We start from the raw sequence: 13,223 nt of genomic DNA on the forward strand, positions 1-13,223 counted from the left end.
CTGAGACCCCAAAGTCCATGCTCATAACTGCCCCCTTTGCTTGCCCTCTTCAAGGACTTACTTGGTTTCCACGGGGCCTGCACACACCAACTATTTTTCCTTTCTCCTCCCCCACCCCCTTGCTCGTTATTTTAAAACTGTCTCGAATAGGTAACACCTGCCATAGTAAAATTTAAAACAATACAGCTAGAAGTAATGCATCCGCATCTTGGTGATGTTAACAGTGGTGTGGACTAAGTGAAGGATATATGGAGAATCACTGTAGTATCTTTGCAACTTTCCTAGTAATCTAAAATTACTCCAAAATAAAAAATGTACTAAATAATCCAAACAGTAGAAAAGGGCATATTAGGTAGAAGGTGATTTTCCCCAACACTGACCCCCAGCCCCCCACCCACATCCTCCAAGTCAGCCACTGTGGCCCTTCTCTCATGTGTCCTTATGAATATGTTTTAAGGATGCTGGACACCTAATAAATGATGTGGGAATGAAATGACTAGGTCCACCTTCGTTTAATTACCTGGATGATATCAGCTAGTTTGAAATAAGGACTCAAAATGGATGATTCATCTTCAGATGAAAATCTTGACAAATGGTTGAGAATTGTCCTTCAGGCCTGAGTTCTCATTTAATTTCCAGTGAGAACTCAAGAGTTTGGCTCACTGCTGTTTGTCAAAAGACCCTAAGAACTGCATCCTGTCGTGTCATTCCACATCCTATCCCACATACAGAGGCTGGCCTAAAGGACCTCTAAGACCCTTCCAACCCAAAGTAATGGAATTCCATTCTGCAGCAGCTTTCTCAGGGGTGGGAGGGGTATCCTAGTGGTACTCAGATGCTTCTAGCATCAAATAACATTGAATTACACTGTGGGAAAATTACTCTCTTTTCCAGTTATCAAGCTTTGTAATTACCAAAGAAGAAAGTCTCAATTTGGTGTTTTGTTTCTAATGCTTCTCTAGTACAGTAGGTCCTCGGGTTATGTCGGAGATCCGTTCCTACGGCGCGACGTAACACGATTTTCGCCGTAAGTCGGAACCCACCTGCATAAGCACCTACATCACTTACATGGAGCACATTCACAGCAGTAATGAAGTGAAACAGTAAAAAAAAAATTAAAAGAAAGATAATAATTCCTGACCTTTACTTGTGGTAAATAAATAATAAAAAACATAAAGCACATATGTACATACGTTGAAATGTCAGAACTTTTTTTTTTTTTTATAAATAAATGGGAGATGGCGACGTAACCACAAAACGATGTACGTCGAGTCCGATGTAACCTGAGGACTGCCTGTACTTGCTAACTTTCTAATACTTGCTAATTCACCTTGTTAAGAAAGAAAAATTAGGCTTCAATTTGAGCCTTGAGCCTACAGTATTTAGCTAGAATTTGATAACATTACTGCATTTCCATTGAATTTATTTTTATGGATAGTTTTTAATTATGCCAAGTGATAGGGACTTCTTATTATTGACATAATACAAAATTCCCTTTAAGAAACTTATTTGAATTTTTTTTATAGTCAATGTAAAGAAATATTGAGTAAGTGATAGCATAGATAGTGTATTAGTCTGCTTGGGCTGCTGTAACACAATTCCATAGGTTTAGGTGGCTTAAGTGACAGGCATTTATTTCTCATGGTTCTGGAGGCTGGGAAGCCCGGGGTGAGAGCACTGGCAGATCCAGTGTTTGGTGGGTGAGGACCCTCTACCTGGTTTGTAGATGGCTGCCTTCTTGTTGTGTCCTCACTTGTTGAAGAGCAGAGAGAGGAAGCAAGCTCTTGTGTCTCCTCTTCATCATGGGGGCCTCACCCTCAGGAACTTATCTAACCCTAATTACCTTTCAAAGTCCCCACCTCTTAATACCATCACATTGGGGGATAGGATTTCAACAATTGAATTTGAGGTGGGAGGATACAAACATTCAGTCCATAACAGATGGTACATGGCTGTGATGAATTCTGTGCAGTGACTCAGAGTTTGTTCTGCAGCCCTTTGACCTACAGCACGATGCGTTGGAATCAAGCAGACCTGGGTCTGACTCCCAGCTCTCATTGGTTGAGTGATTTTGGCCAACCACTTATGATCTCTCTGAACCTCATCTTCTTAATCTGTAAAGGGAAGGTGATAATGATAATACCTACCTGCTAAGGTATTTAGGAGTGCTTGGCTCACAGTAAATAAATGCTTAATATGAGTGAGTTCTGGAGCATATTCCAGGGACATAAAGTTATGAAGCAGAAACATAAGCAGGGGTTGTTTAGGGGACCGTGGGCTCAAATTCCTACTGTGAGCCATGGTTGGAAAAGACAGGCCAGGGAAGACTTCTCTTTGGTCCCCAGAGTTTTACCCTTCTCAGCCATATTTAAATTACAGGTTTCTAGGAGATTGCCACCCCTGTCTCTGGGTAGCTTTACATTTCTGAGATAAATGACTAAGCCTGCTGGCGCGTCCCAGTCATGCCCGGTGTTCAGCTCGGTTCTCTGGTGCTTCCGCACTCATGAGGCATGCATCTCCCTGGTGTGGCATTTGGGGATAAAAGATGGATTTAGCTGCTTCTTCCCCCAGAAGTGACTCAGCTCCTGGAGGCTCAGTGACAGCAATGACAGTTGGAGCCCTGGGGCCTTCCGTGCCTTCGTGCTTTGCTCTGTCCACACAGCAGCTGGGCTCTGCCTGGAAACAGGCAGTAGAGCCTCATAGAGACTGTCTTCTCTAGCCAGCCGGAAATGCTGTCTGTCTCCTTCCAGGCTTTGTCCTCCTCATGGACACATTCCTTAGCAGCGGTTGGATGCCTGCCTTCTAGCTGAGAAATGTTGTCGAGAAGGTTTCCATCACACTAGCTCTATCACACAAATTCTCACGGAAAAGCAACCCACCATGCCTGAGACACATTTATTCATGTCCTATACCAGCGTTTCTCAGAGTCTGGTCTGAAAACCTCCTGCGTGAAAGTCCCTGGGGGTAGAGACAGAGAAGCTGCCTTTTTAACAAGCTCCCCAGATAATCAGCGCGCCTGCTAATACTTGAGAACAGCTACTTTCCATATACCTAATGCAATAGAATATATTCAGTTCTCTCTGTTGTTAAGATGATGATGTCTTAAGTGGGGAGATAGTTCTTAAGTGAATATGACTGATTGCAATAAGGGCTTTGGAGTAGGACAGATCTGGTATTAAATCTTACTCTTTTCCTGAGCCTCAACTTGCTCATCTGTGAAATGGGGATTCTATATTTACCACCCATGTCTGTTTTGAGAATCAGAGCCTGGCATGTGACAAGTGCTCAATAAACGTTAGTTATTATTGTTACTGTATAAACCTGTGGTGCTTTTTAAAAACCCTTTACACGGGGGAAATTATAGCATCTACTATCGAGGACAGGGGTTGGCAAACTTTTTCTGTAAAGGTCTAGATAGTAGATATTTGAGGTTTTGTCGGCCACGTGGTCTCTGTTGCAGCTACTACATTCTGCTGTTGTAGTGCAGAAACAACAATCAATAACATGTAAATGAATGAGCATGGCCAGTGTTCCAGTCAAACTTTACCTACAAAACCATGCCAGGGTCTGGATTTGGTGCATAGGTGTTGTGAAGATAAATGAGATATGGCTTAGAATAAGCCTAGCACAGTGGCTGGCACAGAGCACTCACTACAAGGAAGGATTCTAGTTAATTTATTTCTGATTTGAGATCTAGGCTTCACTCCATTCTCCAGGGGAAGGAAAGTATCCCTGATGGAGTCTTTTCAATAGAGGCATCAGCCTCATTCTCTGCCCAAAGTCAAAGCTAAATGTTCATCTCAGTACCTGGAGCCTGGCAGTGCCATCACCTCCAACCTCCCCCAAGCACGGAGGTAAAATGCCAACCCACGGGGTGTGATTAATTCTCTTGTCACACACTTTGCTCCAGGATGTTTTGTCATTTTCAGCATCTGTCCCATGGAAATCAGGTTGCCCATCTGAACCGTGATGTGAGAAACCCATTTATATCTGCAGGGTCATTAACCATGAGCTTTTGCATCCTCAAATACATTTAATCCTTGCCTGGAGGCTATATAATAATGGTTAAGAAAAAGAGACAGAAGGAAAGACAGACCTAGGTTTGGATTCTGTCTCTGCAATGGTCTAGTTGTGCAATGTTGGTCAAGTCACTTTCCTTCTCTAAGCTTCAGATTCATCATTTGTAAACTAGGGATTAAATGGCATAATATATATAAAGCCTCAGCACAGTGTAACACACAAGAGCTATTGAACTCCATTTTGCAAACAAGAAAGTGATGCTAAGTGGTAAAAGGGGTGCATTCAAGGTCATATAACCAGTGATGGCCTCAGATCAAGGATCTCCGACTCTGGCCCTCAGCTGGTGTCACCATGCCCCATCCCCTGGCCACTTCCTGGGACTCCTGCTGCTTCAAGGCAGGGCTGGGCTTCATGTGACTAAAGCTCTTGAAGAATGTGACACCACTCTGAGGTAGCATGTAAGCTTGTGACCATTCATCACTGTAGTGGGCTAAGTAGTGCTCTCCCAAAATTCATATCCACCCAGAACCTCGGACCTTATTTGGTAATAGTTTGCAGAGGCAATTAAGATAAAGATTGGCCTGGCCAGGGTGGCTCAGTTGGTTGAGTGTCATCTTGTTTCTCTCTCTCTCTCCTCCCTTCCTCTCTCTCTCAAAATTAATAAAAACATTTTTTAAAAAAAGATAAAGATCAAAACAAGATCATAGTGGACTAGGGTGGGCCCTAAATCCAATGAGATGGAAGAGGGCAGAGAAGGACACACAGAGCTACAGGGAGGAAGGCCATGTGAAAACGAAGGCAGAGGTTGGAGCGATGCTGCCACAAGCCAAAGATTGCAGGAGCCAGCAGGATCTGGAAGAGGGAAGGAAGGATCCTACCCTAGAGCCTTTGGAGAGAGTGCGGCCCTGCTGACTCCCGATTTGGGACTTGGGCATCCAGAACTGTGAAGGAAGACCTTCCTGTTGTTTCAGCCACCCAGTTTGTGGTGATTTGTTATGGCAGCCCTAGGACTCGTAGGATGTGAATAATTAGGGTACTGGACTTAGAACACCTGTCTGGGCAAGGGCCAGAGAGGATGAGGCAAGGAGTGTGCATTGTGGAGGCACACATGTGCTCAGCTTTGAGCTTTTGCTTCCTTATTTGTAAAAAAGAGAGCATCCCAATCCTGCTGGCTTGTGGGGAGGATAAAGAGATGGCATGGCAGAGTGGGCCCCGTGGTGATAGCCAAGGTAATTGTAACCTTGCATTGAGCATGGCATGCCTCGGTTAATTCAGTTCTCACAACTGCCCTGGCTGGCTGGGTCTCTTAGTATCCTCATGTTACAGAGGAGGAAACTGAGTCACGAGAGGTTAATTAAGACCACACAGCTAGTGAGGAGCAGAGCTGCGACTCAAACCCAAACCACTTGACTTCAGAACATCCCCTACCTCCCATCCCTAAGTCACCACCACCCTATATTGTCCTGTGCTCAAAGTTGGTGCTCCTTGAAGCTGGTCCTCTAGCCTAGTTGGAACCCAGGACACAGTAATGCTCAATTCATAATAATATCTTAATCTTGTTTTTTTTCCTCCCTCCTTTCACAAGCCAGGCCTTTTGAATGATGGAGAGGTGGATTGAAGGGTATGGCAGTTTACCAAAAATCTGACATCTAGTGAAGAACTCTGGGTCAGGAGATTCCCACAGATGACAAAGCAGTTGTGTAGGCTTTTGGGAGTGGGGCCTCTTCTGAGATCCAAGCAGGCAGGAACTAACTTAGGGAGGTCTGTAATCACAGTACCTGGGCAGATGTACTGAGTTAGGGCTCCAGGTTATAGAAGAGAGACAGGTAGAGAGGAGACAGCTTTCCAAACCACTGGCTGGGATGTAAGGAAAAAGACAACTGCAGGGTAGCAGTACTGAGGGGCCAGGTGTGGGAGGAATTAGCTGATGTAGGTGATGTGATGTTGGCTTTAGAGTGGAGCAAGAACATCCCCTCCCCTGGGGCTCTTTACCTTAGAATGTTGCATCCTTTGCAGGATTCCCTCTGGAAATGTGGGCTAAAGGAATCTCTTAGATGCACGCAGAGATTTAGTTTTGAGAATGCTCATCACAGGGCTGTTTATAGTGGGGGGGAAATAGAAAACAACCTAACTGTCTGGGGGTTGGTGAAGTGATTCATGATACGGCCACAAATAGAAAACTACACAGCCTTTCACACTGCTGCTGGGGAAGAACATCTGAGGACGTGCAAAAGTGCTCATGATATGTTATTAAGTAAAGAAGAGCCGGTAGGAAAATGTGAGACCCTAACTTCATACAGTATGACAAAAAACAGACCTATAAAATAGTGACTGTATCTATATATATAAAAGCCAAGCGACCAGAACGACCAGTTGCTATGATGCACACTTTGGCTGGCCAACCGGTCTGATCAGGGGCAGAGCCAGCCAGCCAACCTCTGCGGCCCCTCTCCCTGACTGTGCACGAATTCGTGCACCAGGCCTCTATTATGTATATAATCCTATATAATAAAGAGCTAATATGCTAATTAGACCAGATGGTGGAACGACCTTCCGTGACCAGTGGGTGGGGGGCGGGGCCACAGGGTTGCGAGGCAGCTGGGGCTGTGAAGGCCTACCCTTGCATGAATTTCGTGCATTGGGCCTCTAGTTGTATATACACTGAGTGGCCAGATTATTATGATCTCTGAACGCGTAATAATCTGGCCATTCAGTGTGTGTGTGTGTGTGTGTGTGTGTGTGTGTGTATATATATGTGTGTGTGTGTGTGTGTGTATATATATATATATATATATATATATATATATATATATATATATATTAGAGGCCCGGTGCATGAATTCGTGCATGGGTGGGGTCCGGCCAGCCTGTCTAGGGGGAGGGGACATGGGCGGTTGGCTGGCCTGGCTGCTGGTCAAACTCCTGGTCGAGGGGACAATTTGCATATTAGCCTTTTATTATATAGGATATATACTGAGTGGCTAGATTATTATGTGTTCAGAGATCATAATAATCTGGCCACTCAGTGTATGTGTGTATGTGTATATATACATATATATGTAGTGTCTTTCTCTATATAGATGATAATGTGTATGTGATAATATATATGGTTATATATGTTTTAAATATGCTTTTAATATATAGCAATATATATAACTAACTATAAATATAAGACCAGATGACTGTCCATCAAAATTTGGATAGTGGTTCTCTCTGGGCATTGTGGTAGTGGATGACTTTTTACCTTGTTATTTTTTGCCTGTCTGTATTATCTGAATTTTCTACAACAAACTTGTATTATTTTATGTTACTATTGCTTACATTACTTAGTATTCCTGTAAGATGATAATTAATGGTATTACTATAAAATAATTATTATAAAACTTTCTTCTCTCTAAAGTTGAACTTGGTCTTGGGGGCTGGGACCCGGCAAAGTGGCCATGGTTTGGGGGAGCAGAGGCTCAGGAGCCGGGAACAGCCAGAGACTGTCAAGGCCACAGACATAATCGTGAGCAGGTTTTGGTGAGCCCACCTGAGCCTCCATGTGCCATCGTAACAGGGTTCCCACTGAAAAGTGTGTTTTCCAGTTCCCAAAGGGCCTTCTGGAAAACACACACTTGCAGTGAAAGCTGAGATCCATGTGCCTCTGCCATGTCTGAAGGTCACTGGATCGAATCTGTTCCCTGAAATGAGGGAATCCTTGCAAACCAGTGTACACTTGGGGCCTTGACCCCTGCGTTTCATGTCTCCCACACAGGTCAGCTGGACATCATCTCCATGGCAGAGACAACCATGATGCCAGAGGAGATCGAGCTGGAAATGGCGAAAATCCAGCGTCTCCGGGAAGTTTTGGTCCGACGGGAGTCAGAGCTCAGGTTTATGTGAGTGCCTGGGGAAGCAGCCGAGAGGAAAATGGGGGTTCAGGGGAGGATACCCGAGAAGCTCACATTTACTGTTTATTACTGCATGCCAGGCAATGCAATAAAGGCATTAGGTACATTACCCTCCGCCCCCCGCCCCCCAAAAAATCTCATTTGATTCTCACTACCGCCTAGAGACGTAGGTATCTTAATCTGGTGTTTTAAACAAGACCCTGAAGTTGGGATTGAATTCCAGACAGTCCGACTCCAAAGCCTAAGCTCTTTCTATGTTGCCATTGCGAGGAGAAGTAGAAGGAGACAGATGGAGTGGGGAGAGATGGGGGTATGGGTGTGGTGGGGACCAGGGGTGGTGCCCTGTGCTGGGGTTGTTAAGAGAACACACTCTGGGTTCAGATAGGCCTGAGATTTGAAAAAACAATGCTGGGTGAGATTGGGCAGGTTATTTAGCCTCTCTTCATTTGTAAATTGGGGAAAAATAATAATACCTCTCTCCTGGGATCTTAGCAGCCTTAGACTCACATGTTTTGAAAATCTGTTGTCTATAGAGCACAGCATTCCTGACGAATTACAGGTAGTCTTTTGAAAAAACTGTAATTTTAAAAATTGAACTCTGAAGAGAAACAGAGTTTAAAAGCAAAACAAAACAAGACCGTTTAAGAGGAAAATTTCCTACACTGCCTGTCAGCTCCCAACACAAACTCCACTTGAAGAAGCAGCGACATCACACATTCCAGGCATGTGCTAAGCTTCTCTCACCCATTCTGTCACCTGTTTCTCTCAATGCCATGAGGCCGGTTATGGTTTTATCCCATTTTGTGGATGAGGAGACTGAGGCTCAGGCAAGTTAACTTGCTCAGGGCCTCCCATCTAGTAAACGGAGGGAGTTAGGATTGAGACCCAGCTCTTCGTGCTTTAAAAACCCATATTCTCACAATTACATTTTATGCCCTTCTCTCTCACCCCATGAAATGGACCGCAGTATTAACAGTGACCATTTATGCAGCTCTCTGTATGGGCCAGACCCTGTGCTAAATGCACATGCACGATTCCTTCTCATGGGAGCCTGTAGAGGAAAGTTCTAGAACATATCCCACTTTACAGATAAGAAACATCCTCTCTTTCATCTGGTAATATGATAAGCCAATACATGAGTATTTGGAAGCAATCCCTCCCTCCCCATGGTTTTTTCCTCCCTAAAAGAATTTGGAGTATTGTCTGGGTGGGAGAAGTATCAACTCAGACCACATGTTCTATTAGGTCAGGTGGTTCCAAGATTGGACATGATGACTTTGAAATGCCTGAGGGTTAGCAGGTTGGCATGAGTGACAGGAAGTTCTGTTTCTGAGTTTGGCGTGTAGGGGAAACCACTGAACTAAAAATAGAGATTAGGGGCTCACCTGGATATCGGCAGTTACTGAATTCAAGTAATGGGTACAGTCACCCTACATAAAAGACAGTGACAATCCAAGTATCGGATCTGGGGGATGCTGAAATCTCCATGCTGCTTCTCCTTATGGATGAAGTTGGGTTAAAGGGGAAAGCCAGATCTCAAAGTTTTTGTGAAAAAGTGTGGAATAACTGAGAGTTCAGTGGCAACAAGAAGGTTTGGGATTATCATAGTCTATAAATAATACATACCATATACCACATACCATAGAAGTGACCTATGTTAATAGTATTGGGTTTTATTTATTAATTCTTGTGGATATTTTTATGATTACTATTTCATTAATTAATATATAAACAGTCAGGATGTACTAACTCCCTCTTATAAATAATGATGAAATTAGTACCTGGGTTTTGCTTTTGTATCTGTTTTCTATTTTTCTGTTTCCAATTTTTACTTCTTATGTTCTCAAAGAGTATAATGTATGTGTGTGTGTGTGTGTATATATATATATATATATATATATATATATATATAGAGAGAGAGAGAGAGAGAGAGAGAGAGAGAGAGAGAGATGCATTTCTACAACTATAATTAAACTACTGTTCTTATCTATAGATTGTTTCTAACATAAAATACACATCACTGGCATTCACAATACCCTCCCTGTGCTTTAAAAGGAAGGAAGACAGAGAACATGAATTTTGCTTTAAGGTACAGAAACCTGCAGGTGCTCAAGAGGGGCCAGAGGTTGCTTTTGCTGCTGCAAAGAACAAAGGCTGTTTCTTTGCATTCACTGACCTCTGCATCATGTGCGTGTGTGTGTATGCACACGTGCATGCATGCATTATTCCCAGCATCTGGCACATGCCTAATGAGACAGCAGTAGCTAACATGTAAGCTCTAGCTCTGGGCCAGCACTGCACCTAAGCTCGTGACTTACGACCTCGCTGAATTTCCCCATCGTGCCTATGAGTCTAATCACTTAGGGATAAATGTCAACAGTAGACACTTGAATTAATCAAATTATCTAAAGGATTCATAAGGATGTCAGTGTAGTCAGGATATAGAGCGTGGCTCAGACCTTCTCCAGGGGAGGGGCCAGCTTCCAGGCCCCTGGAGCCTCCCTAGCTGCCTGCAGACAACAGTGGATGATAATGACAGTCCCCCACATCCCCCTCAGGTCTAGCCTGGTACAGAATGTAGCCTTGCCTGGGGGTGCACCCACCTCATCAACCTCAGAGGTGCATGATGGATTCTAGGATGGCCAGGGTAGAGATCACAGCCTATTCAGACCTGGGCAAAAGCCTCATCTATCATCCTTGGCCTCCCGGGCTAACAGGCTGTGCATGAGCTATTCTTGAATTCAGTTTCCTGGCTATTTCTCAGTTCTAGGCCCTCACATTAGCTGTAAGTCTTACCATGTAGATGGGTCCTATTCTTGTTTCCATTTTAGAGAAGAGGGGATTAGAGGGTAAAAATTTGCCTAAGATTGCGTTAGCTAATAGGTAGCCAAGGTAGGATGCAGTCTGACTTCAGAGTATTTATTAAATGAGGGGATGCGGGGTGGAAGGAGGAAAGGAGGGAGGGAGGGAGGGAGGGAGGGAGGGAGGGAGGGAGGGAGGGAGGGAGGAAGGAAGGAGGAAGGAAGGAAGGAAGGAAGGAAGGAAGGAAGGAAGGAAGGGAGTTCTGAATATATCTACCAAGATAGTTCCTTAAAGAGCTTAAGCTCCATGAGGGCAGGAATCTTATCCACCTTCCACACGTATATCTTCCCAGCATCTTGAACAGTACCCGGCACTTATTAAACAATTAATATTTGTTGAGTGTGCAATCAATTTTTCTTTCACACTCCATTCTTACCCCAACAACTTCCCTTTACACACAGGCATGCATGTGCACGCGCGCGCGCACACACACACACACACACACACACACACACACACGACTCTTGGCCTAGAGTAAGAGGGAAAATAGCATTTACTGGCTCAAGTGAGGAAGCTCTGAGTGACAGGAATGTGACAGCCCTTGGCTGAATCAGTCCCAGTGACTGTAGCTGTGATGACAGGGATGAGATGGGCTTTGTCACACCTGCTCGGAAGTAATCAAGTTAATATCCATCGGCTCCCGTGGAGACTGTGTGAGTCAGACCATATTTCATGGTTGAGAGTGTCTTCTCACTTTCATGCTCTCCTGCTTTGTCAGCTCTTTTAAGAACAGATCTAATGGCTGCTGCCCCAACACACCCAACGATTAACATTATTCTTTCATGGGTTACCCTTTTCTTGTCTTGCCCTTTCCCCTGGGACTCACAGCCTCTGATGGTTCTCTGTGTCCTCTTGCCAGAATTGTGGGGAAGTAGAAGAGGGGGATTTACTCATTTCCAGACAACTAGGGTGAATTAATGAGAAGTGGACTTAGTGGTCATCCTGGCTCTCCCATGCCTTTGGTCTTGACCTTGGGCACATGACAGAGTGCTAAGAACTGCTGTTTATCAGGGGCACTGATATGCCACACACATGCTACGTGCATTATGTGCGTTTGCTCACTTATTTTAGTTTATTGCATCATCGCAAGAACCCTGAGGGGGTGGGCTCTATTCCTTCTACTTTATGGATGAGGAAACTGAGATTAGAGAGGTAAAATAGCTTGTTTGAGGAACTGGGATCTGAATCCCAGGTGTCTGTCCCAGAGGCAGAACCCTTTACCCTAGTTTATTATCTTTATTCCCAATACAAGGACCCCTTTTCTGTTGTCTACCTCTCCTAGAATGCAAAAGCAAACTCCTGGTTGGGTGTCCACAGTCCCACAGTCCCACACTGGGATTTGTTGTATTCCAGCGTCTTGAATTAGGTGTAGTGGAGATGGAGAGGATTCTCCTGAGTCTGACTTTGGGCTTCTCCGTACCCTTACTCTGGAGATACATGATTTGTTTGGAGCCTAAAATGATGAGATCCAACTTGGAAAGTTACAGTTTGCTGTAGTGTCCTCTTCCTATAAGGGTTCTTAGGGACCACAATAGTCAACATTTTTTAAAAAAAATATATTTTATTGATTTTTTACAGAGAGGAAGGGAGAGGGATAGAGAGTTAGAAACATTGATGAGAGAGAAACATCCATCAGCTGCCTCTTGCACACCCCCTACTGGGGATGTGCCCGCAACCAAGGTACATGCCCTTGACCGGAATCGAACCTGGGACCCTTCAGTCCGCAGGCCGACGCTCTATCCACTGAACCAAACCAGTTAGGGCAATAGTCAACATTTATTGAGCCCTTGCTACAGGCCCAAGCCTGTGCTAAGCCCTTCCTACACATCATTACATAACCTACGGAAAGTGCTTACTAATGGGGGGACGAATCAGGAGCACCTCCAGCATACCTGCTTGCCCTGGGTAAGGCCCATGAAGTCAGGTTCAGAGAAGGGTTATGCGTGACCGCGATGGGTACATGTCCCTACTCCGCACACACAATGCATCTTCTCTCATTGTCTTCCCTTCGCTTGTCCTCTGGTTTCCAAGTTGCTAAGTGGCATTTAGAGGTCTCCCTCTTGAAGTGTGGCAATTTTATGAGCTTGATTTGAATGAGTCCATAAACCCCTCAGTATCTCTGTAGTAGGCACCAAATGTCCAGGAGATAAAGCTTCATGCCTGCTTTGTTCCATCCTTAACACCCTCCCCCCCACCCCACCCCTGCCTCCCACGCCCACTCCTGGTCCCTCCCGCTCCCGCCCCATCTCTGTGCCTCTCACCATCCTGTCCTTTGGAGGCTGTCAACAACCTCAGACTCATTTTCTCCCCCCAGTTCCAGCACTGAATCACACCATTAGCTTTTCATCGCTCCTCCTGCGGTTGCCCGCCTCAGCTCTCTGCATCCTCTGTACGCCCTGATCCTGCTGTTTATCTGGGTTTCCGATAATTAGGTATCTTCGGCCTCTG

At 44.7% G+C, this 13,223-nt stretch overlaps 1 protein-coding gene across 1 annotated transcript in view; it reads left to right on the forward strand.

Annotated features, from left to right (window-relative positions):
• The window catches only part of BMERB1 (bMERB domain containing 1), a 99,134-nt gene that overhangs the window by 42,362 nt on the left and 43,549 nt on the right, over window positions 1-13,223 (forward strand). The window contains exon 2 of the mRNA XM_008141556.3: window positions 7,778-7,901. Within this exon, the coding sequence (XP_008139778.1) occupies window positions 7,778-7,901 (124 nt within the window). The remainder of the gene's footprint in view (window positions 1-7,777; window positions 7,902-13,223) is intronic.

Source organism: Eptesicus fuscus, chromosome 4, assembly GCF_027574615.1.
Source record: "Eptesicus fuscus isolate TK198812 chromosome 4, DD_ASM_mEF_20220401, whole genome shotgun sequence".
Classification (NCBI taxonomy): domain Eukaryota; kingdom Metazoa; phylum Chordata; class Mammalia; order Chiroptera; family Vespertilionidae; genus Eptesicus; species Eptesicus fuscus.